The sequence below is a fragment of the Coturnix japonica genome, chromosome 3, assembly GCF_054131305.1.
Source record: "Coturnix japonica strain WE chromosome 3, WE-NBRP24, whole genome shotgun sequence".
NCBI lineage: Eukaryota > Metazoa > Chordata > Aves > Galliformes > Phasianidae > Coturnix > Coturnix japonica.
In genome coordinates, this window is record NC_140665.1 from 9623010 (window position 1) to 9648295 (window position 25286).

General features: G+C 39.4%; 2 protein-coding genes across 18 annotated transcripts in view; one reads left to right on the forward strand and one right to left on the reverse strand.

The window, feature by feature from the left end:
* The first annotated feature begins 33 nt into the window (after window positions 1–33).
* Window positions 34–24248, forward strand: FANCL (FA complementation group L). Of its 8 annotated transcripts, none has more exons than XM_085542641.1 (15): window positions 34–162; window positions 2288–2346; window positions 3137–3291; window positions 4921–4977; window positions 5972–6069; window positions 10771–10867; window positions 14005–14073; window positions 14208–14252; window positions 19719–19869; window positions 20703–20786; window positions 21390–21435; window positions 21525–21606; window positions 22624–22740; window positions 23056–23127; window positions 23578–24248. In XM_085542641.1, exons 3-15 carry the CDS (start codon window positions 3205–3207, stop codon window positions 23611–23613), a joined length of 1041 nt encoding a protein of 346 aa, XP_085398767.1. In that variant the 5' UTR covers window positions 34–162; window positions 2288–2346; window positions 3137–3204; the 3' UTR covers window positions 23614–24248. The 8 variants fall into 8 exon arrangements, with proteins under 8 accessions (XP_085398767.1, XP_085398766.1, XP_085398768.1 ...); XM_085542640.1 differs by having other exon boundaries at window positions 3231–3291; XM_085542642.1 differs by lacking the exon at window positions 14208–14252.
* Window positions 23393–25286, reverse strand: part of VRK2 (VRK serine/threonine kinase 2) — a 41689-nt gene continuing 39795 nt past the window's right edge. For all 10 annotated transcript variants that reach the window (XR_014944399.1, XR_014944400.1, XM_085542634.1 and 7 more), the window contains one exon: window positions 23393–23900. Coding sequence is in view for 8 of the 10 variants with exons in the window: in XM_085542634.1 (XP_085398760.1) it covers window positions 23673–23900 (228 nt within the window). In the remaining 2 variants the exon portion in view is untranslated. The remainder of the gene's footprint in view (window positions 23901–25286) is intronic.

A 25286-nucleotide genomic window follows, 5' to 3' on the forward strand; every position in this document is an offset into this window, starting at 1 on the left:
GGCCCTTCGCCTGGAGCGCCTGCGCCGCCTGACGGGCGGGGCTTGATCCAAGGTTCGAACGGTGGCGGGATGGCGGCTCGGGCCGCTCTGCTCCGCCAGTGTCCGCTGCTGCTGCCTCAGAACATGGAGGGCACGGCCTACGAGGGCTTCGTCAGCGCGCAGGTACCGGCTCCGATTGCGTCTCGTGGCCCGGCGGGTTCGTGAGGGGTCCTGAGAGGAGCCTGGCCCGGCGGGGCCGCTGTATTTCTGCGCCTGACTCCGCCTAAGGTCCGGTGTTGAGTATCCGTGCGGTTGCTCTCGTCGGTGTGGGTGGGAGCTGGGCCGGGTGGGCAGCGGGTGCCCTTCAGGCTTTTCCCGTCCTGTGCTCCGTCCTCACCGGGGAGCGGCCCAGGAGTTCCGTCCTGTCACCGAGCACTGACGCCAATTGCTGGCGTTTTCAGAAGTGCTGTTTTGCAGTGAGAAGTCAGGAAGGTTTCCAGCTCTTCTGATACTGAACCCGTCGTATCGGCGCTGCGGTGAAGGATGAGGTACCACTGCGAGTATCTGCGCCCTGATGCAGCTGTTGGACCGAGGCTGGGGATGGATGCAGTGTAGCGAGGTCTGAAGTTACGGCCTTATTGAGAGGCGTTTACCTTTGGAGGACTTTAGAAGCGATCGATGCTCCAGTGGGCTGTGTTCTGCTCCGGGATAGATGCCTTGTTTTTGCTCGTGGGGATCACAGAGATCTTGTAGGGCTCTCTGGAGGCCCTTGGCAGAGTGACTTAGAGCAGGCTGCTCTGGCCTGTGTACATTCAGATTTTGAGTAACTCCAGGCCTGTGACCTCTTTGGGCAACCTGATCCAGTCTTTGTCCACCTACATTATCAATAAGTGTTTCTTGTCCTCTGGGTGTGTGTCACTCCATAGAGTCTGGCCACGTGTCCTTTTTTCTTTGCCAGGTATTTGTGCATATTGACAAGGTGCTTTGAACCCTTAAATCACCCTTGTGGCTCACCATAACTTCAGCATGTCTCTGTCCCACTGGCATTAGGGACCTGGCATCCCAGGAGTACCTCACCACCTCCCCACATGGGGAGTCATTGCCCCTGTGCCTGCTGGCAGCTCTACCTAACACGGCATTAGAGGCGCTTCACCTCCCTTGCTGCAAGGCCATACCTTTGGCTCAAGGTCAGCTTGGTGCTCACTGGGATCAGACAGGGCCTTTTCTGCAGAATTGCTCTCCAGTTGCTTAGTGCACTGGCACGTGGTATTACCAGTATGTGTTATATCAACTGCTTGCTCCAGTCTTTTGTCCTCTGCAGACTCCCTGAGAGTGCACTGTCCCCTCAGCTGGATCAGTGATGAGGCTTTAGTAGTGTTGACCCCTGGAGTGTGCCTTTAGTCACACCTTGAGGCTTCCAGATGAACATTGGCATGCTGAGCACAACACTTAGAGCCTGGCACCTCTAACAGCTTTCACCTCACTGAGAGGCTGTTAGAGAAACAGTATTAAAAGCCTTGCTGGAGTCAAGGTAGAACATCACAGAGTTGGTTGTTTTATTATTAGAAGATATTTGCTGTTGTTCTTACTTTTCTTCTGAAGAAGTGTCTGACTTTGTGGTTGTAGTTCAAGGTATGCTGAGATGGAACAGAATCTGAAGTAAGTTCTGAGATAGGTTTATTGTCCTCTTCTGGGAGGTGTCCTACAAACCTGTATTTCAGTTGTTTTGATAATCCTTTACGAATGTCGGGGAAGGATCACAAAGTGAGCAGTGTTTAGGAGCTGCTTCATAAAGCCTGCACCCAGGGGTAAGAACTGTATTAGCGTAGCTGAGACTATTTGTGTTCATGGTTTCTAGATTGCTGAAGATCTGTGCATTGGTGCCCAAGTTCCTTTTTAGCACAGTGCTTTGATAATAAGTCTACTCTTTTGCTTGAGTTGAAGGGACATTCTTATAACTTCAGCATGACTTGGATTATTGCGTGTCCAGGTCTGGGTAATGTTTCCTTCTTTTATAATGTATTATTTTTCTTTATAAAATATGACCTACTGAAAACATTCTTACTGAATACTGAGAGTTACAGAGGACAAGAGTATATTTCAACTTGAGTATTGAAACCAGGATTATTCCTACCTGTTACTCATACTGCTTTTTTTCTATATGAAGAAATTCCATTTAATATTCCTGACAGTCCCAGAAGAGAAATTTTCTTGCTTAGCAATCAGTGCTTTCCGCAAGTATTGCCCATAATATCAAACAGTTTTTCTTTGCTTTTACCTTCTTATTAACTAAATGCTTGTTTTCAAGGGTAGAGACTTCCACATCCGGATACTGTTACCAGCAGCTTCTCAACTGAAAAATGCCAGGTAAGAGAGTCATATGGAAAAAAAATGTACGAGCGTATGTAACCAAGCAGATCTGAGAAAAGCACTGGTGAATATGTGCATTAATTGGTACCTTTTTCCAATATGAGAGTAGGGAATTAATTTTTACTGGTTTCTACTTCACCTTGAAACAAAGTTATACAGCATCTGTGCTAATAAACAGCGGTAATAAACTTTGCCTGTATCAAAATATTTTGGTTTTAGTTAATTGTTTGTTTTTATATGTAAGTCAGTGTACTTGGAAAAAAATGTTCATTTAGATCAAACTATTTGTATATCGCCATTTGGAAAACAGACAATCCAATGCAAAGTTATGAATTTAAGGAATGATGTACTTGAAGTTAGAAATGCTACGCTGCCTGTTACTGAACTTCTCTTTAGAAGCCCTGTTCTTATTGGTGCAGTTGTTTATCACAGAGGCATTCTGGTGTATGCACCTATTGTCTGCATGCATGCATTAGTTCTTACTGTTCTATTCTATGCTTCTACCTGCTGTAAACTGTGAACGGATGGTATTAGGTAGCTTTTACACTCTAGGTCAGATACTTAAAACTGCATTATAAGTAACTGACATTTTCGGGCTTGAGTTTTAAAATGTTGGTATTTTTATGAAGTCACATTAGCTTGAAAGAATGACGTTGCTTTCTTCAAAAAAGATGCTTCTATGTCTGCTTGATTTCTATTGGGCTGTGGATGGGGAGATTTGAAATGTATTTGAATATCAAATCTCAATGACAATTTAAGTAACTTAATTCCTTCATTGTTTTTGAAGAGAAACTTCTGTGTTGTTTGCACCAAAATCTGTGATTCTTTCTCAAGATCATGTAGTATGAATTTAAAATGAATGTAAAGTACTGTTTGTCCAGGATAGAGTGCAGCTGGCACCTAAAGAAGATACTGCATGGATATCGGCATATTGTGAAACAGGTATGCTGCTTTTGAAACCATTTCTATTAAATGTCTGTATAATGATTCTGTTAAGTGTGTGTATGTATGTGTGTGTATATACATGCGTGTATGTGTGTGGAGATATATATATATATATATGTATATATATGATATATATATGTGTGTGTGTGTGGATATATATATATATATATATATATATATATATATATATATATATATGATTTGTGAAACTTATGCATGTTCTGACAGTGTTAGAGAATTCAAGCGAGATGTGCTATTTTGAAATCCTTGAGTATTTGTATATCTGTATTTCACAAAGATGATCAGGGGTCTGGAGCACCTCCCCTATGAGGACAGGCTGAGGGAGTTGGGTTTGTTCAGTCTGGAGAAGGTTGCGGGGTGACCTCATTGCAGCCTTTCAATACCTGAAGGGAACTTACTCCCAGGAGGGGAGTAAACTCTTTGAAAGGGCTGACAATAGCAGGACACGGGGAAATGGTTTTAAGTTAAAAGAGGGAAGATTTAGGTTGGATGTTAGGGGAAGTTCTTCACTAGGAGAGTGGTTAGGCCCTGGAACAGGCTGCCCAGGGAGGTTGTGGATGCCCCGTCCTTGGAGGTGTTCAAGACCAGGTTGGACGGGGCCCTGGGCAACCTGATCTAGTAAAGTTGTATGTTTGGTGGCCCTGCCAGGCAGGGGGGTTGGAACTACATGATCCTTGAGGTCCCTTCCAACCCGGGTCATTCTGTGATTCTGTGATTTGCAGGCTACTGTGAGTTGAGATGGACAGGATTTAGAAAATAGCCACTTTTGATTCAAAAATTTGGAGTGGGGGTTTTTTTGGTTCGTTTTCCTTTTGTTTGTTTTTGAAGGTTGAGGTAGAACAACTTGTGATAAATCACAGCTGGCATCTAACGGTTTCCTTAATTTCTCGCTCTGTACATATAATAAATTGTTCATAATGCATAATGGAAAAAATCACGTAAGTTATTGATTTGCGTAGCTCGTTCTGCACTGTAGGCAGTCAGGGATTCTAAGTTAAACCTCTCTGTCCTGAAGAAACTTTTAGAGCAAGGGTATAACTGCCTTCCAATCATGAAGGATATTTTAAGGAGACATCTGCCAAACGTTGCATCTCTCAGACTTTGCGCTGCTTTGCAGAACAAGGCTTACAGCTTTGGAGTCTCCTAAGTTACAGAGCTAAAGAAGCAGGAGTGTAAAGATGTGCTGCATCTGGTGACAGACAAGGATCATTTAAATTGTACGGTATCAGGAAGTAGATGGTTCTTGAGAGTTCTTAAAGAAAATTTAACTGAAAACGTTTTGAGTAATTCAAAAGCATCTTTTCTCTGGTAGAAACTGAAGTGTCCACGAATGTCTACCTTAATACAGGTAAACGCACGAAGTATAAGATCTTCACAAACTGTGTAAATGTGTTACATGATGTTATTTGACCAAGATGGTAGTTAATTTCCACTAAGGTTCCCTGGGCTGGAGACTTGTTTTTTCATTGTGATGTTTAAAATGTTACGTAGTATAGATTTTTTTTCCTTGCTAGTGGCTTGATAATACCAAAAGAGTAGATATTTAGACTGGAATTATTTACCACTAAATGTTATGATATGAAAATGATACTCTGTTCCTTTCAGAGGTTGCACAGTTGTCCAGATCTTGTCAGTTTTGTGGTGGAGCTGAAAACTATTTTGGTAAGTGGCAGAATATCCAGGCTATCCATGATTGTGCTGTTTTTCTTCTGTTGTTGTTGCTGTTGTTTCTTTTAAAGGAGGATAAACATAAAAGGAGGAGTGTTACGCAGTATCAGTGGATTGCTCAAGGTGTTTTCACCTTTTCATTGTATCCTGTTGGAACACTTTCAGTTTGATTATCCACATTCATTGTGCATCTCAGTGTAGAATTAAGTTTAGTAATGAAAAAATCCTTGCTCCCGATGCAGTTTCAGTAATGCCTTCCACATCCCTCAAGTACAAAGCTCTGAGGCTGAGTGGTGTCGATAGTAGCTCTTGAAAGTAATCATTCATCATGTAGTTTTGGAAACAGATCTCACTTAATATGACCTGTAAGTAAAATTTTAAGTGTGCTTTTCAAGAGCAAGTAGTGCAACACTAAGGTGTGCAACACGTAGTTTTCTGGTGTTCAGTTTTTCCTCTGTTATCTGGCATTAAGTTTTTCATACAACTTTTGAGGCACCACGACCTCCCTAATGACTACCTGTACACAAATTCTGGGATCCTATTGTATTAAAACTAACACACTGACTACGTTTTGATTGATAGCATGTAGTTGTATGTGAGGGATTTCATGTTTTCTTCTGTGGCTGTGATGCTCAGGCAGCAGCTGTGGGCTTCACAGAACTTTCTTTTGAAATGTTCTTTCAGACAAGATGCTTGGCTTCAAATTTATTAGATGAAAAAGAGGCACATTTGATATTTGCATCTGAAGACTGTTGTCAACATCTGTGTGTTTTTTTTAAATTGCAGATGTTTTCATTAGCAGTATCTGAAGTAATTTGCCAAACCGCCTTTGTCTGCTTTAGCTGGAGGCTATAACAAAACAAATGCAGTGTACGGTTAATTTTACATAAGTTTAATATTTTGAATGAATTGCAAAAATCACATAACTAAGCAGATGCAAAAATATTGAAATCTTCCTTAATGATGTTTTTAATGTTCTTTTAAATAGGAAATTGCTTTGAAGAATACGCCAGAGCTGCATGTGCCGTGGCCACCAGAATACTACTCCTGTCTTGTCAAAGATCTAGAAACACTGGGTTGGAATAAGTACGTTTATTTTGTTACCTAGTAGAATACCCTCTCATACATATGTATTAGGTGTTGGATTCATGTATAACTTGTTAAGTTATCCTGTTCAGAAACCTTTTGTTTTAAAATAGTGCGCTGCTTTTTTATTTATTTATTTATATAAAAAAGCAAAAAAGGAAAAAAATAAAACCTCTGCTTCAACTGAAGACATATTTTCAGTATTGGATAACTGAGCTGAGGGTTGAGATTGTACCACTAAGCAATCAATCCTATGACCTATAAACTATTGACATAATAAACAATACTATATTTCTTGTGTTGTTTTTTTTATTATTTCAGTTGTGTAGTGAGTTATATAATTATAAGTGACTTCATGATAGATGAGGGCTAATGAAAGACATCTGGTATGTTTTATTGACTCAGCTATGCAGGATGACCATGTTCAGGGTACTGCTTTTGAAGGGATTGGTTACTGCACAAGTAGAGGATAAGCTGTGTTATCTGGTCAGGTTGGCTTTTAGTGCACCTGAATATGTGATTTCACAGGAGGTATGTGCTGTTGTATTAAATGAGTATCTGTCAAATGGGGAATGAAAGTTCAGGTGGTCTCAGAGAAGTAAAATAGTGAATCTCTTAACCCACACTAACACCATTAGGGGGAAGAACATGAAACTTACAAAAAATACTTATCTCATTGAGGAAAGAAAACTACACATAGCTGCATCTGGGAACTTATTCATTAGGATATTGGATGTATTCAAACAGGTTTAATCACAATCCAGCATGCCCTCAGATGAGCTGATTGTAGGAGTGTCAAAGTTGCTTAAAGGAAGACGTGGGTCTCCTCTTATAAACACAAAGGATCACGGGGCTGTGATCAAATGCTCAAAGTCTGTGCAGAAGCTGTTCAGAAATCTGCAATGCTTCCTGATTCTCAGACTTCTCAGAAGGCTTTACCTGCCATCACAAGCCACTACTAGCAAGTTCTCCGACATCAAATAGCTTAATCCTTCAGCAGAAAGCTTGGAATGACTTATATCTAGGTAACCTTTGTGAAGTCAAAGGCTGTTATTTCTGTGTAGGCATAGAGAAAATAAATTTGTAGACTTGTGTTTAAATTTACTGATAGCATGCAATTAATTTGAGTGCCTTCTTTTAAGGGGCAAAGATGAAAGAATGTGTAAAATATTGCAGAGTTCTGAATGAGAAGCTATATTTTAGTTTCTCTAAGACAAAAATTTGGAACAAAGTCTGTATTTGGAACTTTCAAAATAGCTAATCTTTTTTTTTTTCCTCGGTCTTGGCTGGTAATAAATAAATGAACATGCTTATTTCACCACAGGAAGTAACGTGGTTTTTTAAAGACTTATGTTGAAGAATAGTCTTGAGTTTTCTCACCTTTGTTTATGAATAAGTAACTTGTAATTAACATTAAGTGGGAATTTGCTTTGAAGGCCTCTTCCTTAAAACATCCATCTTAAATCAGCTACAGTGATTTTCATTATTAAGTATGTAGCTGCTGGGTACATCTGATGCCATACTCTTCAAGCAGGTCTGAGAATATTCATTAAGAATTCCTAAACACATGGGGACTAAATTCTGAGCCGTGCCGGCTTCCTGCTCAACACCCTTCCTTCCTCTCCTGCCTGCCCTGACCCACTGTCCCCTTCCTCCCTAAAAACTTCTAAGAGAGTATATCTTCTCTCTTCCTATGAATGTAAAATATTCATTTACTGTTTACAGATTTACTGTTAAAAAGCACATTGTTGTTTTATCAGAGAGTGTGCATCTGTGGCAGAATCTGTCCAGTTTTCTAGGCAAAATTGAGTTTTGTGTGGACAAACAGCTTATGCTGTGATTTTGTCCAGCGCAGTCAAATAGTTCTGTAGATGTGAATCTCTTGATTAATGTGTTCTGGTCGCTATTCAGTCTGGGAGGTGGCAGTCAGTTATTAAAAGGACTGGGCTGTACATAATGAATCATATCTGCTTTACAATGAGTTGATCATTTTAAGTGTATTAGCAAGTTGCTCCTCTAATTAAAAATATAACAAACTTCTGAAAAGGCCACTTAACCTGAACTGGTTTGGGTCTGTAAGAGATGCGTACTTCCATATTAAAAACATGTTGGTATGGTATTCTAGCAGAAAACTAAGCCCCCTTACTGCCAGAAAACTTGAGTTAAATGCTCACACCTTGTGACACAGCTGGCTTTATTTATCAGTATTAGTCTTTGGGGGAGGGGGGAGACGGAACCAAGCTTGTTGAGGACTTTTTCTCAGTAAGATTTTTGGGCCGTGCTCCAGCCAATCCATATCTGAATGCATTCAAATCCAACTGAAATATTTTCTTATTGGAAATAGAATCTAATCAATAGGGTATAGTCCCTTATCTCTAAAGTGAGTTAAGAAGCTTTTAGGGATGGCAGAAATTCAGTGTATTCAAGTAACTTATCTAAGGAATATGTGAAGTTTCTCAAGAACAAATTGTAGACGTTATTTCAAATGATCTTATGCCTCTTTCCTCTTCAGCCACTGAGAGTAAAACCAGTAATGAATATTGTAAATAGGCAGGCTGCCATTATTAGGTACAATCACTTTCTCTGTTATAATGGGAGCTTTATTTTTTGACCCAATTTTAGCTTGGAGTACACATTTTTTTCATATTCAAATACTTGTTCACAGAAATCACTTTTCAATAGGTTCTAAAGTTTCACTGGATTTCCTTTAGCAACTGCTGTCGTCCTTGAAGCTCGGGAGTTCAAAGAAAGTTGCTCATATAACTTTAAGAAGACAAAGAAACTGGCACCAACTTAGTTAGCTGAGGTGGGAAAGTGTGCATATGAACTAATAGTAAAATAAACAAAAGGTTCTTTTAGTGTTATCTCATAATCTGACTAGATGAGTTAGTGACAGTGCTTCAGGTAGGTAGTTTGCTGAGTATTAAACCTCTGTAAGACTTGTCTCCCTTGTGTGGATGTCGCATCTCCAAATTGTGCTTGAACAGAGTGGTCATCACTGGGTAGATGGGGGAAGAGCAGTGCATGTTGTGTACCTTGACTAAAGCAACTTATTTGATGCTGTCTCCCATGGTGTCCTTGTAATTAAGCTTATAAAGTGTGAGATAGTTGAGTGGACAGGAAGGTGGATCGAGCACTGGCTGACTGGCAGAGCTCAGAAGGTTGTGATCAGTGGCATAAAGTCTGGGTAGAGGCTAAGAGGCCTGTGCTCCCCAGGGATCAGTGCCGGGTCTGGTCTTATTCAGTGTCTTTGTTGGTGACCTGAATGATGGGATAGAGCAAGTTTGCTGATGGTATGAAGCTGGGAGAAGTGACTGATATGCCAGAAGGCTGTGCATATTTCTTCTTTTATTGTGAAGTTGTATGAAGAAGTTCATATGGCTTTTATGGAGTTATCCAACTTTCCCCAGTTCTACAGAACTCACTTCTTCATGTTTGTTTGTTTTAATCCAGAAACTGGTAGGATGTTGTTATAGAATGTAGTAGCCAGTAAAGCTATTGAGTTCTTCTATCTTAAATGGAACATTGAATCCTCCTTCATCCCCTAGAGGCAGTTTATTGCTTTTAACATTGCTGAAGACCAGCAATGAGTTTTCATTATGGGCATTCTTCAACCCCATTTGCAGCAGTGGATGGAGGCCTGGGTTGTGTGTAGTCTCTTGTCCTTATAAGTTCGTAATATAGTTTTGAGATAAAGTTAGAATGAGGTGCGAGCAGTGATTGTTCCTATTGGAGGAGAAATGCTGCAATGTTCTCTAAGTCAGCTGAATTTAATTGACAACATTCTTATCAAGAATTCTATTTCTTTAATCTGTTCTAGAGGAGAGGCAAAATACTCCCAGGAACTTGTAGGCCAGTGTAATATTGCTTTAAATTATTCAGCATTAAATGTGAGATAATGTTGTTTTCAGCACTCACAAGCACTACTGCTTTTTTCCAACCATATTTTTTCCTGGCAAATATATGGATGAGTCTCAACATTATTGGCAGTTGTTGAAGCCCCTCAGTAGAACATACTTTGGTGGAGCAATGTATATCATCTTTTCATTCATCTTCATTTTTAGGGAATTACATATTGGTAAGAGATTTTGTCATAAGTATTAAAACTTATTTATGTTCATTATATTCTTACTACTTGCTTGAGTGTGTTTATACTTTGTGAAACTGTCATGAAACAAAGGCGAACCATTGCAAACAACTCATTTTGTGCCTGTTCTAGAACTGCTTTTTGTGAAAAATCAATTTCAGAATGTGCACCAATAGCCACCGAATTTTCAACAATAATATTACTGATAACAAAAGGAACTTCATTGTAGACAAAAGCAAACCAAGAGCATAGAAGTCTCATGGTGTAAGAAACTGCAGAAATGGATCAAAGATTTGACAGGAAGTTTAATGTGTACATAAGTAGAGGCTGACAGGAACATGCTGTGTGTGTCAAAGGTTCCAGTGATGGAAAACTGAAACATAGCGCTCACTGACCACAGCATGAGCCTTGACACACACTGTAAATAACCCAAAGATGTATGACTGCATTAAGCAGTAGACTGGTGTATTAACAGCAGTAAATCCAGAACAGCCAAAATGCTTGGCGTTATCAGACTTCCCCTGATTAATATTTGTAACAGACTAATAAGAGTTTTGCAGATATTTCAAGCTGTAGTTCTTAAAATTCCATTAGAGCTTTCTTTTTTCTTTTAGAGTTGCGTACGTGGATACTGCTCTCACCACAGTCAAGCTAAAAGCCGAAGACTCTCGTGATCGACAACACCTGATCACTCTGAAGCTAAGCGCGAAGGTGAATTTGTGTGGGGGAAAATACTTTAAGGTTTCCATGAACAAGGTGGATTTTCTAATTCAAAGATTTTAGAGAGTTGGTCTGTTAGCGTGTCTGTTGCCCAAAATAATTGGTTTTGGTGGTTTTATTTATTCATTTATTGTAAAATGCAGGATTTTCAGGCTTGAACTTCAGTGAAAATTCCTAATAGATTATTGTTATCCGTAAGGGTCTTATATGAGGCTGTGCATCACGTGAGAAACACTTTGTAATGCTGCAATTATTTTACCTCATCACAGATAAAGCTATTTTAGAGACTTTCATACGTTATCGCTTAGTCCAGAGACGAAGCTTAAAACAGGAATCAGAGGCTGTTAGGTAGCTTCTGTGGCAGGTCTTACTGTTTAAGATGTAAAGATTTATGACAGACTGACCGCAACCGTGGCATGTATGGAAGCAGCAAAGTTTTAATTCTTCCTAATACATAGAACTGAGCTCAAACTGTAATGTTTCTCTGTAGAATTTCTTGTTTTAAGACATGAATCTCCTACCAGAAGCTATAAATAGCCAGGCTATTTGATGGCAATCGTATGGTCCTAGCTGTTACCTTCAGAAAATCAGCTTATGGGTAAAAGTGGATCTGAAAACTATCATTGGTCCATCATCTGGAATAATAATCCTGATGGAATGAGAACCGGGCACTGTACTGTGAAGCTAAATTTCATCCTCAGAAACTTCCTACATTCTTCAAAAAACAGAGTTGAGTTTCATGTAAAATGAATTAGTATTGCCTTAAAGGACAAGGAAAAAAAAAGAACTGTCAGTGGTTATCAAGATAGATTTTCAAAAAATAATTATAGTACTTGAAATATATATGTATGTTACACAGAGTAATAAGCAAATCATTAATTTGCCAGTCGTTTGGTCGTTAAATATGCTGATGTCGGGGGGGGTGTGTGAAATAATGCCGAGAGGTAGAACTGTGGACTATTTAGTGTGCAAGAATAATAACCTGACTGTATTGTTGTTTATAAGGGAGTTGCCACTCCTGTACTTAGTTTGGCATTAGAAATGAAATGCATTCAGCCGGTTGCCCCTGAGCTTTCTCTTCAGCTTATGGAGATTGAAGGAAAGCACTTCTAACTGTTTGTAAAGCTCAAGCACCTGATAAAACTAGTCAAACGATGTTACTCTTCTTCATTGGCTGGTCCTGTTTAACTTATCACGGAATCAAGATGACCCATTTTCTGTCCTTCTAAAAACTTACACTTTTCTTTGTAGTAATGAAATTTGTGAGGTTGAGGCTGCTAATAACAGAAGACAGCACCTTCTAGCAACTAACGATGCAGTGTAATAAAAAGACTAGATTATCTAAATTGTCTGCTGTAAAAAGTAATCATCAGGGTGTTTTTTTTTTTCTTTTCAAACGATTTTTGTGATGAAAGGATCAATTCTTTGTCCTTTTGAAACTGTCTGGCATTTAAACTTGCCACAGGAGAAAATTTATATGTGAAACACTGTTAACGCAGGGGGGGTTGATTTATTTTCTTTCCTTTATATACATATCTCATATATTTGAGAAGACTGTATTTTTAAGAGATTTCTTTTGGTAACATGCTTTAAAACAATTATGCTTATTTTTTGTTATGCTATTTATTTGATTGCAGTTAGTTAGAGAGTTAAACCTCTCCCCTGAGCACATGTTGCTGGTTCTCATCTGTGTCCTGGCAGAGCAGTCGGTTCATGTCCTTGCAGATGCCGTGCACTGAGATGAGTTAACAGGCACGCCAGCAATGATTTCAGGATGGAACACTTCTACCAGTGGCTTAGAAAATTATTCCTCATAAAGTTATAATGTGTATTCAGATAATCCTCTAAATATTCCTTCCCTACCACTCGTAATGGTTTGGGTGCATTTTGAGGACTTTTATGTAACGGTTTGTCAAATGTTTTCACTTAGTCTTGCCTTAATGTTCTTGCTGTTAGGAACTGCTCTTTGCAAGGTATCAAACCGAATGCATTAGGTTTTATTTTTCGAATATCATGTTGTGTTACATGAGAAACTCATATATTTTAATTCTTGGAAGTGGGCTGGGTGCTTGCCATTTCAGATCCCAAGAACTCTTAATAGCTACTGCAATAATTTGCATGCCATGTAGTAAACAAGATGCTTTGACAGTAATTAAGTGAATGATTTGGCGAGGGTTATTGAAAATGCTTTTTCTAGATAACATCAGCTGCATGCTCAAAATACAGTATATAAATCTTTGCTCTAGTAATTGCTTAAATTCTTCTGAAAAGTAGGAGGAATTCTGCCGTGCAGATCTGATTGTATGTGATGCTGCTGATACGATGTGCTGTAGTGTTGTAAAGTACTATCTCCTGCAGAATCACAAGTGTTATGTTATACAAGATTTCACCCTGTGAGGTGCAAAAGCATTAAAGAGATAGTTTTGTTTTTTTTTTAAATAATAAAATGTTTGTGGAATCTGTTTGCAACCACTTGTTCAAAGGCAACATACTGAAGTGTGTATAAAGTGAATTTACTTACCAAGTAAAGTGTCTGCCACCACTTTGATAAAACAGTCAATCACAGGACACTCCAGTTGTGGAAGCTGTCCTCCAAAGGTAGATATCTGGCAGAATCCACAAATGAAGGCATACCAAAAAGTGCAGGTTTAAACAAATCTCTGTGAAATGCATCAATCCACTTCCTTATTAAAATCAAGGCAGGGCAGAATGGATGCTGAAATGCTTTCTATTATTAGCAGTTTATGCAGCACTAATTCAACTTCTGTAATACTGCTCAGTACGTCCTTGGCTGAACTGGGAATGTTACATAGGACTAAAGGAGAAACTCCTCCACTGAATAAACTTCTGGGTAGGTGTTAATTTGTAATGAAGTGGGGTGTTGTTTTTTTTTTCCTTTCACAGCTTTATTTGTCAGAAAATACATTTTTCTCCACAGACCTCAGAGTGGGAAGTGTAAATGAATGGTCAATGGTTGGAGTTAACAAACCTTTTTTATTTAAAAAAAGTCAATTCTTAAATTATCTTCTCCTTCCTAATTGACACCTTTTAATCCAAGCCCAGCAAATGTTTTAGTTCAATTAAAAATTAATCCTTGCCTCAAGAAATGTGTTCTTTCCCTCCCTCAGTATCCTACTGAACCACCAGACTGCACTGTGGATTTTCCTGTTCAGTTTGCCATTTCTTGGATGCCACAGGTAAACCTTTGCACCACTTATTTTTGTTGTTCTTTTTTATGGTTGAGGCACGTGTCTGAAGGTAGTTGGTAATGATGTGCTGGACTTTGTTTTTAACTCAGTGTTAAAACTGTGTGCTTTTGTTTTACTTTTAGGCCTGCTTCTGTGAATGTACAATTGAACTTCATATTCCTTGCGAGGTTGATTTTAATGTTTTCTTTTCGTGTGTGTGTACTTTGTGTGTTGACTGCTTTGCACTCATACTGCTTTTCTCTTAAGCTGTATGCACAGTTTTCCTTCGTGCCTTTAGAAATACTAGGAAATGATGGGCACTGTAAGCTTTTCATGTAGAGAAGCACCGCCCTTGAAAGGTGGTTTTTGATTCTCTGGTACGGTTTTGAACAGTCTGAATAGGTACTGGGTTGTTTTTTTTCTTAAGTTTTACTGTTTTCCTCATATTATAGGCAGGATTTCAAATGCTCTTTCTTACCTCTGGTGTTATTTATAGTTCTAATATATATTTTTTTCTTAATTTTTATGTCATTGCAGTGTATGTTGCCTGAAATTAAAAGCATTTCCAATATCCTTGACAGGTGTTGCTGCTCCAAGTTTACTGTTAGTGATTTTAAAGCTACCAGCTGGACTTAGGTTTTAATAGAATGCTCCTGAAAAACATAACGTAAAGCAGACTGCTTTGACAAGTTAAGAGATGTGAGCAAATATATTAATATGATTCAACAAGAAAGTAAGAAATATAATCTTAAAAAATATGATGCTCCAGTGCTTGGAATCTTAAAGTTCTTACAGTTAGAATTCCCTGTGGGCTGTTTGAGAACACAAACAATAGACGTATGTATGTAATTGGGACTGTTTTGAAATCATAAGATAGGTAAAGCTGTATCACCAACAGTAGCAGAATTTAACAGGATCTCAAAAAAGGGAAGGAGAGCACGCTGTACTTCCCACCAGTAAAATGCTCTGAAGTTTTAATGGATCTTTAATTTTAGTATTTCTTGGTCAGCCTTGATGTAAAAACTTGCAAGGCTTAACTGAAAAATATGCAGTCATGCTATTATAACGTAAACTCTCATGAAAGAAAATATAAATACATTTCAGGGAATTGATTTTTACTTCATTTTTTCCCCCCTGCTGTTGCCTATTTGAGGTTCTTTTCAGCGCTCATGGACTTTAAACTCGAAGGGTTGTTGGGTGGAAGGTTTGTTGGTTGCTTTTTTTTTGGGGTGTTTTTTTTTTTCTTTTGGTATAATAATAGACATGGCTTTATGGCATCCATATTAAAAATGGGTAATTTTCCTTATGGTCCCTGTCTTCCTGCTGGGTTGATAATGTTTTGATGTATTTTTCTTTTGCTCTGATGAGAGGTCTGCTGCTGCTGCTCTGACATATTCATTTGGATGAATAATTATAACTTGCACAATGTCAAGCTGAAGATGGTAGGGTTTTGTGCGTCATGACAAGCCTAGTAGCCAGTGCAGGTGTCTCACAGCATGATCAGCAACAGCCAGTGTATTCTGGCTCAGAGGAGGCATTTTAGAGTAGTAAGAAATCAGCACCAAGGGCAATGCTGCTGCTGCCGCTCCTGTTACGAGTGCCAAATAAATGCAGAGTGCTTCTCAATGACAAGTGCAAGAACATCTACTTATTTCAGTTATATTCTTTTTCTAAATTACCCAATAAATGTGCTGTCTACAGATTTTTTTTAGTATAAACTGCCAGCGTGGTTCTGCAGTTTCAGTGCACCTGTATTCTGCTGCCCTCACATCAGGATGTTGTTTCATTACTGACCATTGCCCACCTGGTTTGCTACATGAAGGTCAGGAGAGTGGAAATTAATGGCTAATGAGGTCATGTAGCCTGCTAACAATGAAACAGTAATACAAAATTCAGAAGGTATAGTGATATGAATGAGATTATTTGGTGAATTTAATGGAAACCCAATAAAATATAGCAAAATTCTGTTTTTTCTATTTTTTCTTTTTTTCTTTTCTTTTTTTTTTTAAGCAAAGGACCTTCACAGATCAGCTTTCATGTATCTATCGGTACGGATGGCAAGACACTTCACAGAGATGTCAGAGTATTGTGTCTGACCTTGGTTTGTGCTAAAGAGGAAGAAAATTGCTGAAGTTGGGGTTGTGTGGAATAAAACAGTGGTCCAAAGAAATCTAAAGAATCGTAAATTACTTAGATAATACAGGTGATCCATTGCCAGCCAGCAGCTGCTCGCTTCACTGAATGGTTCTTTATCTGGGAGTACATGAAAGACAGGCAGGTAGGAACATCCATAGCTTAGTCTACTTCACCTGTTCCTTCCTTTAAGAAGGCTTTGTGGTTCTTCTAATTTTAATGGATTTCTGAGGTGCAGCAAATATTACATTAGGAAGAGTTAGAAAAACCCCAACATCAACAACAAAAGAACTCAACAGACTCAAACAAACCCACCGCACTTCACTGTGAAGATAATCATAGAATCATAGAATTATCCAGGTTGGAAAAGACCTTGAAGATCATCGAGTCCAACCGCAGCCTAACCAGTATCCCAACTCTAAAAACCCTACACTAAATCGTATCCCTAAGTACCACATCCAAACTGCTCTTAAACACCACCAGGGATGGTGATTCAACCACCTCCCTGGGGAGCCTATTCCAGTACCTAACTACCCTTTCTGTAAAGAAGTTCTTCCTAATATCCAACCTAAACTTGCCCTGGTGCAACTTGAGGCCATTTCCCTTCATCCTGTCACTTGTCACTAGTGAGAAGAGAAAAATCATACTTTATCTTTGATGATATTTATCTGAATAAAGTGTGCTGTGTTTAATTTGAACATTCTCACTGCCATTGTGTCAGTATTCAGTCCATCCAGGATTGGTCTGATAGGTCCAGATTTTCACTGACCAGAATAAGCAATTCCTCCCCTGTGGCTGAAATGAAGGGGGGACGCACACAGTCCGATATCACAAAAGGTAAAAGGGGTCAGTTTACTAAAACTGATTGGAAGTTATGTGGAAGTCACACGGCAGTGATTTGTCTGCGTGCCTGTTGTAAAACAATGACTGTAACCCAGTCTCTATAAATACCTACGTTCAGAAGTTCAGATTACAGAATCACGTCCTTCCAAATCAGGAACTGTTCAGCCCAAAGGACTGTAGGTACAATGTTATATGAGCATATAACAGACTTCCATCTGACACAGCCTAGAACTATAGTGCAGTGAGGCTGGATGTGTGCTTTGTGGAGAGAGAACTGACTGTGCTGAGTCACGCTGCCATTTCATGCATCGTCACTAATTGTATTCTCTGCTCACAACCAGAACTGTGAGAAATCTGGAAGATGCTGACCATGTAGAACAAGAAATAGCACGTGGTCCAGCTAGAGAAGACTGTAACATCAGCTTTACGACAAACTGCATCGAGGTTTCACACTAGGATTTCCAAACTCGTGTTAGCTATTAATTAGTTTCCCATACTAGCCATAGACTCAGTGGCCTCGGTGGTTACTGAGAAACAGAGTTTGTACTTTGTGTGGCACTGCTAACGGCTGTCTTGGTGTTGTATGGACACCAAAAAAGCACCATAATCTTTCTGGTTATTGCCCAGCACATCTCTGAAATTAGTCCGTTAATCAACTGAGGAGGAGCGTTACAGTTCTCATGGTCTGCATGACAAGCGTGTGATGTATTTAAATACCTATAGATGCGTCTATGTGGATAGCAGGAGGCAGCTGGCAACATCAATGAAGCATGCAAATAAGATCAAACGAACGGTGCGTTTAAGAAAAGATTTAACTACCTTTAAAGGAGGAACATCATTGAGAAATTACAATTAGTATTAAAATTAATTGGATTTTAAAACTTATCTGTGGGTTATAATCCCTTGATGTTTCTTTTTTTTTTTCTTTTTTTTTCTTTTTTCTAGTGAAACCCTTTGAATTCCCAGAAGATAAAGATTAAAATGATTATTAGAGGATTTATCTGTATGTGATACAGAAAAATGTAAAAAAAAAAAAAAAAAAAAAGAAATAATAAAAAATCAGAATGGAAAGCAACTGTTGCAAGGACCAGAAAATTATGCTATTAATTTAAGTGTCATCAGAGCACAAAAGATCACATTTCAGGACTGTGTGGAAATTATTAAAATACTGGAAATAATAGTACTTAAGATGAAGATATTATACTCTAAGATGTGGTTAAGTGACTGACACTATTATATCACTTCAGGTATTACAAAAGTAACAAAATGCTTTCAAAGATAATAAGCATTACGTTTTGAGACTGGCAGTATTCACACTTCTCTGCTTAAGTGCTTTCCTACTTTAATTTAATAACAGCAGGGAAAAAAACGTAGCATTTTATTTCTAAGCTCTGCACCGTTTCTTTCTGGAATGCGTGTGCATAAAACATGGGAACTTGTTATATAAAGAAACATTTCTTCATCTCGGAATAATGTGTATAATTACTACTTTTTGTTCAGGTGAAAAAGGAAGAGTGCAATTACTGAGGATTAAAGGAAACTGCATGCATACCTTGTGTTATTTGTCCAAAAAAATACCTCTTTAGAACGTAGTATTTAACTTGCTTTTTTGCTCCCAGAACTTGTTTGGCTCCTGGGCCAAAGTATATCTGAAATGTGACCCTTGTCACATCTTTTTAGTTTTCCATCTCCTTCTCGTGGTTGGAGAAGTCTTTGTCAATGTCCTCCTGTCATTCCTTGTTTCTACTCATGCATTTGATTTTTCAGTTGTGTTCTGTGTGAATCATTTCAAGGTAGTCCTTCGGTAGTCCCCAGTCCAAGCCTCCTATGTCCACATGAAGCCACGCTGGGAGTGCTTGTTATTCTCCTTCTGGGCTTAGTTTATGACACTCAAAGTTTTTCTGCTCATTCCATCTGATATCAGACTGAAGTTCACTTTGGATCAAAGCTTGTATGGATTACTCTTGCTTTGTACTGCATTCTTCACCTCTTTTTTGGTTCCTGAATTTATCTTTGTACTTTGTACCCTCTGGCAACTGCATTTTGAAAGCTTGGCTCCTATTTTCCCTACTTCTGAACATTCTAGAGAGCATGATGTCTTTTTTTGCTCAGTGATATTTAAAAGATTTCTTTTGCATTGCTGTTCTCTATATTGTCCTGTATAATGACTGTTTTTCTGATTCAGCCTAATCCACTCTCAAATATTGAAATCCTTTGAGTGTAATCCTCTGATTATTGCACCATTTCTCTTTCTCTTACAATATTTACATGGTTTGAAATATAATGTTATGTCCCTGCTTTTATGCTGCTTAATTTTGAGACTCTTATGACATTGTTTGGCCACGTATCACAACATTCTAAAATCTACCTCACAGTTGTCACCAGTTTGCAGAGTATTTTCCGAGTATGAAACAATACCAAATCCAGTTCTGATGTTTATTTGTCACCACGTGCTAGAAGTACCAAGATTAGGGAAGTTGTCTGTACTGAAGGGAAGTTGTTTGCTCCAATTAAAAAACACAAAGCATTTCTGTATAAGGTTCAGCCATTTTTTGCTCATTGATTTCACACTAGATTTTAATGCTTCTCGCATTACAGCAAGTTTGTGGGGTTGTTTTTAATATTCTATATAGCTATAGGTGGAAACCACCTAAAATCGTTCAATCTCTCTTTCCTAGGACTCCTTAGTAGACATCCATAAGCAGTTCCTGGTGGCATTAGAATCGCTGAAAGAGTTCTGGGACACCATGGATGAAATCGATGAGAAGACGTGGGTACTGGAGCCAGAAAATCCTGCACGGTGTGCTACTTCAAGAAGGATTGCCATAGGTACGTAAAGATTGGAAGGAACGCGTGAGTTTATTCTGGTGTTTCGGTAGACTGTTGGTTTAGATTGTTACTTTCACTCCTGGAAGAACGGAAGGAGAATTAGTGTAGTCCAAAGGGGGAACAAGGGGTTAAAGAAGCAGGTGGAAAGGACAAAGAAAGGAGGAGAGGAAATTAGAAGTATACAGTGTTAACGATGTGAGAAAGTGCCTTAATTCATACGCTGATGTGTGGCATTACTGTATATAGACTAATGAGTCCGGTACTTGCAAAGGACAAACAAAGTCGTAGGTTGGGAATGCAGGTGAAAATGTTATCTTTGAAAAGATTTCTGACTTTCAACTTAAATCCAAATGCCAATGGAATGAACCAAAGTAGACCCAAGTTGTCCCTGAAAGCTGCAGAAGACTGTTAGCCTGCAGAGTGGGGAAGGAGAAACATGCTGTGGTTTGCTCAGTCCAGGAGTATGCAGCTGAGGAGCTGTACACTGCTGACCCACTGTTTTTCCCCTCTTTGACTTTAGAAGATGGAAGTTATCATTTGAATCTCTTCTGCCTTTAAAATATCAAATGGGTTGTGCCGTTAGCTTTAATTCGATTACTCATAAGGCTAAGCATTAAGGTTAAGACTATTCTCAGAGAAATGCAAGATGGAACCTCTTTAGTAAGCTGCTGCTTTTTAATTACAGTCCATTGAATACGAACGTTTTGTACCAAGTTTTCGATTCTCTGGAGCAATTAAGAGCAGTCTGAATTCATTAACTTATAACTGTTAATGTTTCCGCTTTCAAGTAGTTGATTGCAAAGAAAAGCTTTGCTTACGACTTTCTCCTGTAGGGAACAACGTTTCTGTGAACATAGAAGTAGATCCCAGGCATCCAAAGATGCTCCCCGAGTGTTACTTCCTTGGAGCAGATCACGGTAAGGCAGCAGACAGGCAGAGTTTGTTTCTCTTCTTGAGTCTGCTCTCCGCTGAGGAGGTTCCACAGTAAGCCATGTCAGGCTCCTGGGTAAGCATGAAGTAGAGCCAAGAACGAGTCTGTATATGCAGGAGGGTTTCACACGCACTTTGTTTTCTAACAGCATAACTCTGCAGTGCTGTTTGGCAGAGTGGTGGTTTTTTCCTACAGCTTTCCTGACGCAATTTATGTCCTACGGATGATTACGCACTTCTATTTAGCTTGTATTACGATTCTCTTTCTATAAATAAGTTAATAATCTACTGCCTATGTCCTAGTGGCATTTGGAAGTATTTAAGCCTTTCGCTCTGCTTCCCACGGCTTTCTGCCTACTTGCTAAGGGAAATACATCAGATATTTATTAGAGCGGTGTTTTAAATGCTAGTATAATCAGTTTCCAAAAGTGAGGGCAGCTGCCTTCATTAATTTAGGAAAACACCACCAAAAAAGGGACCACCATCAAATATGATCCGCCCTTCAGTGCTGAAATAGAAAGGGTGGAGTCAGGCGTGGGACAGAAAGGGATCATAAGGATATAATAACAATGTGTGTGTTTTGCTTGCAGTGGTTAACCCTTTGAGAACTAAGCTGAACAACAACATGCACTTGTGGTAAGCTTCTTTAACAATACAGGTTTGAAACTGGAATGCTATTTGCTGTTCTTAGCATTAACTTTTTTCTCCCTTTCTCCCACCTGCAGGGATCCAGAAATTAGTTTATTACAAAACTTGAGAGACCTCTTAGAAATTGATTTTCCATCTCGTGCCGCGTTAGAAAAAAGTGTAAGTTGTGTGTTTTTTTTTCTTAACCATCAGTTGCTATTTCTGAATAAGCAAAACCTCAGTGGTCATTTCATAACTAACTGCCAGGAAAAGTAAGAGACTCGGGAGGGTGGTAATTGGATTAATATATTGTCAAAAGGACTTCTGAACTTCAAGCAACAATTGTCAGTACTTGTTAACCTTTGATTAGAGGTGCACGCTTTCCTGCGGCCTTCATAGCAGTAGGACGATTAATAACAGGCTTCACTATTAAAAGGGAAAGAGGAAGTTCCAGAGTAGCTAATGAGATGTGGGAAATCCAAACATTCTGTTATGGATGTTGATGACTTACGTTCTAATTAGGTAGAGCTGCTTACAGGGGACAAGAGGCCATCCAAATACTGGTGCATTTCAAACAAACTCGGAATTAATTTCTGACAATGCTGTAACACTGGATTACCAGCTTGGCTTCTGCTCGTGAAATCTTTAAATTAATATCTGACTGCAAGGTCTCGTGTCTGATATCTAAACGTAATGACACATCATCGCCTTTGATAAGAAAGAAGCAGTGGGGCCCGAGTATGAAAATGCTTGTCAAACTGGATGTAATGCAGCGAGAGGATAAAGTATAACCTAGCAGTCTTGTACAGCTGGCAGCTGTTCTCACTGTTAATACCATGATGTAAAAACTACGTGCTAAAGGAAGAAATGTTTAGTCAGAGAGTCACAGAATCACCAGGTTAGAAAGGACCCACAAGGTCATCCAGTCCAACCATCCTCCCATTACTGTTGCTACCACAGGCACAAAACCAGATCTCGTAGCTCCTCACCCAAACATTTCTTGAACACTGTCAGGGACAGCAACTCCACCACCTCCCTGGGCGGCCATTCCAGTGCCTGACCACTCTCTGAGGAAAAAAAGCTTTTCCTTATGCCTAGTCGTTCTAAAGGAGCAAAACAAAAACCAAGTAGATGACGATGTTTCTCTGTCTCAGCCCTCTTTCTTCCTTTTGAACCTGAAACAGAGTGTGTTTTCAGGATTTTACTAAAGACTGTGGGATCTGCTATGCCTATCGTCTCAATGGCGCCACTCCAGACCAAGTGTGTGACGAGCCCCGATGCGGACAGCCTTTTCATCAGGCTTGCCTGTATGAGGTACAGTAATTAACAGGACAGACTTGCTTGTTAACTGACAGGTCATAAAGAATAGGCATTGCACACCTAAAGCTGCAGATGAAGCAAAATCCCCACGATGTTTGCTAGAAAAGCCACTGTTCTGCCTCTTGTGTTCTAATCCGAAATCCATAACATGAGCTCCATATGGAGGTGAACCTTCCTATCTGAGTGGGTATGCAGGCTGCCCTGACAAGCACTGTGTCAGATGCATCTCAGATGAACTGAATGTTTTAAATGTGTTTTAAATTTAATACGAAACAACGGCAGATTTTAATTTGCTTATTTGTGTTGCAGTGGCTACAAGGTCTTCCTTCCAGCAGACAGAGCTTTAATGTTATCTTCGGTGAATGTCCATATTGTAACAAGGTAAGGAAGCAGGGTGAGAATGGGAGCTGGAATGAAGCACTATGGTTATTTTGTTACAGGTCTTTGCTTTTATCGCAGTCTTCTGTTGAACCCCTGCAGCTTTTATCTCCCCCTTGCCCAGCAGGATAAAGAGAGGAAAGTTTAGACTCCGTGCATTTAATGCATGTGTTTTTAACTCTGCTGTCTCAGGAAATCTTTATGAGTTGTTACAGCGTCCTTTTAACACCAGTATGTTGATGGCACAACTAAATACCACGCTGCAATCTTTCACGATTGTTTTTGTTTTAATTTCTCTGTAAGAAAGAACTCAATTCTGAAAAACCCCCAGATTCAAAGTACAGAACAGCCCCCCGAGTAGCGCAGTCCAGACGTAACTCTTTGGTGCAGACCACGACCTTGCTTTCAAAGGGTTCGTATTTACAGTTGTGTCTTACAACATTACTTTCTAAGCCACTGACACTGAAATCCTCCATGAAGAAACCTTGAGGAAAGCACCACGATGGCAATGCCGACTCACTGATACTGAAGACAACAAAACAGTGACATCAAAGAAAATACAAGGAACATGCTATCAGAAACAAAAGCACGAGTACAGCTATGCTGTAGTGGTATCTTTCTTCAGTAAAAGCAAGCCTAAATATAGTGGATATGGAAAGACCGGGTTCTTGCAAAGACAGTGGATGACCTCCAGTTAAAAGCTGATCTGGTTTCTTTTTGGATTCTGAGAAGGATGCCTGGGGGCTGAATGGTGGCAATTCTCTTCCAGCGTCGTTCTGCAGGGGAGAAAAACAACAACAGCAAAACAAAATGGTTATAACGATCTCAGTGTTTAGATTTGCAAGTGAGATTCAAAGCGTTAAACAAAATCAACAAGCAGCGGACAAGCAAAGAAAGGTACCTAAGGAATGGAAGTTATCCGAGAGAAAGCAACGCTGTTCTGACTGAATCTTAACTCCTGGATTTGCAGATGTTCATTAAGCGCATAACTACGGCTTTGATTAAGCACCCTTTAAAGACTTTTGTCTGTTCCTGAAGTAAACAGCTAAAATTCTTGCTTATCTGCAACTATTTTCCCCAAATGTTAATATATTGTGAATAAAGCCTGGAAACCTGGAAGATAATCTGAAGTCTGATGAGCTGTTTTGCCTTGTGTAACTTCTTGCGTTTCAGGGAGAGGCTGGCTTCTGGCTTACCACATACAGCACCCATATTATGCTAGCATGTTCCTCTTTCTAGCTGGACAGAGGGCAGCTGGCTCTTTAGGTCTCCAGCAGCAATGGGATCTTAGCATACTCTTGAGATCTTCATTTCTGAAACGAATCCCCAACCACTACCATTGTTTTTCTCTAATAAACAAAACTGCAGAATTCAGGCATGCTGTATTTTTCACCATCCCTTAGAAAGATTTATACACATTCACAATATGTTGGGGTTGTTTGTTTGGTTTTTTTTTGTGGATACATTGGGTTCTTTTAACCCTTAGCACTACAGTTTGCTCAAGAAATATGATGTAAATTCTGTTTTTCTAGTAGAGATTTCATCATTATCAGCTGCTTTATTAATGAAAGGCATGACTGTTTTTACCTTTAATGAAAAGCCAGGCCCCATCTGACAGAAAGGTAACTGTGATGTCCAACACAAAGGTAGTTCTTTTTCATCCCGTATTTTATCACTTCCATATTCTTCTCTAGACACTTTCTGCCTCCCACCCTCTCTGTTTCCCAGCTTGCCAGATGTCCCGTCTCTCACAACCATCCTGCTCTTTTTGTCCTACTTCTCTCACTCCGGTGTTCCCCTTGTGACACAGAACCATTCCTCCTTTTTGTTTATATCTAAGGGCTTCCTGGCAGTATCACACAAAGCAGCCCCACTTCTCTTTCTTCTCTTTTTGCTGCTGTCCCAGCCATGTGATGTTTTTCTGAATGTACTTCCCTTAGAAGATAAACCATGGAGACAGAACTTTTCCTCCAAGCTCTGCATTCAGACCTTTAACTGCATCATCTGTTTCTATGAGCAGCAGCAGCACAACCATCCTCTGTAAGCACTGAAGTTGGAGTGAGGTGCCCGCAGTCAGCTCCTCCAGGCAGCTGTCTGACTATGTCACATTGGAAAACCAAATGCATCTCTTTCCATACCTGCATTTTTTTTTAAGAAGTCAC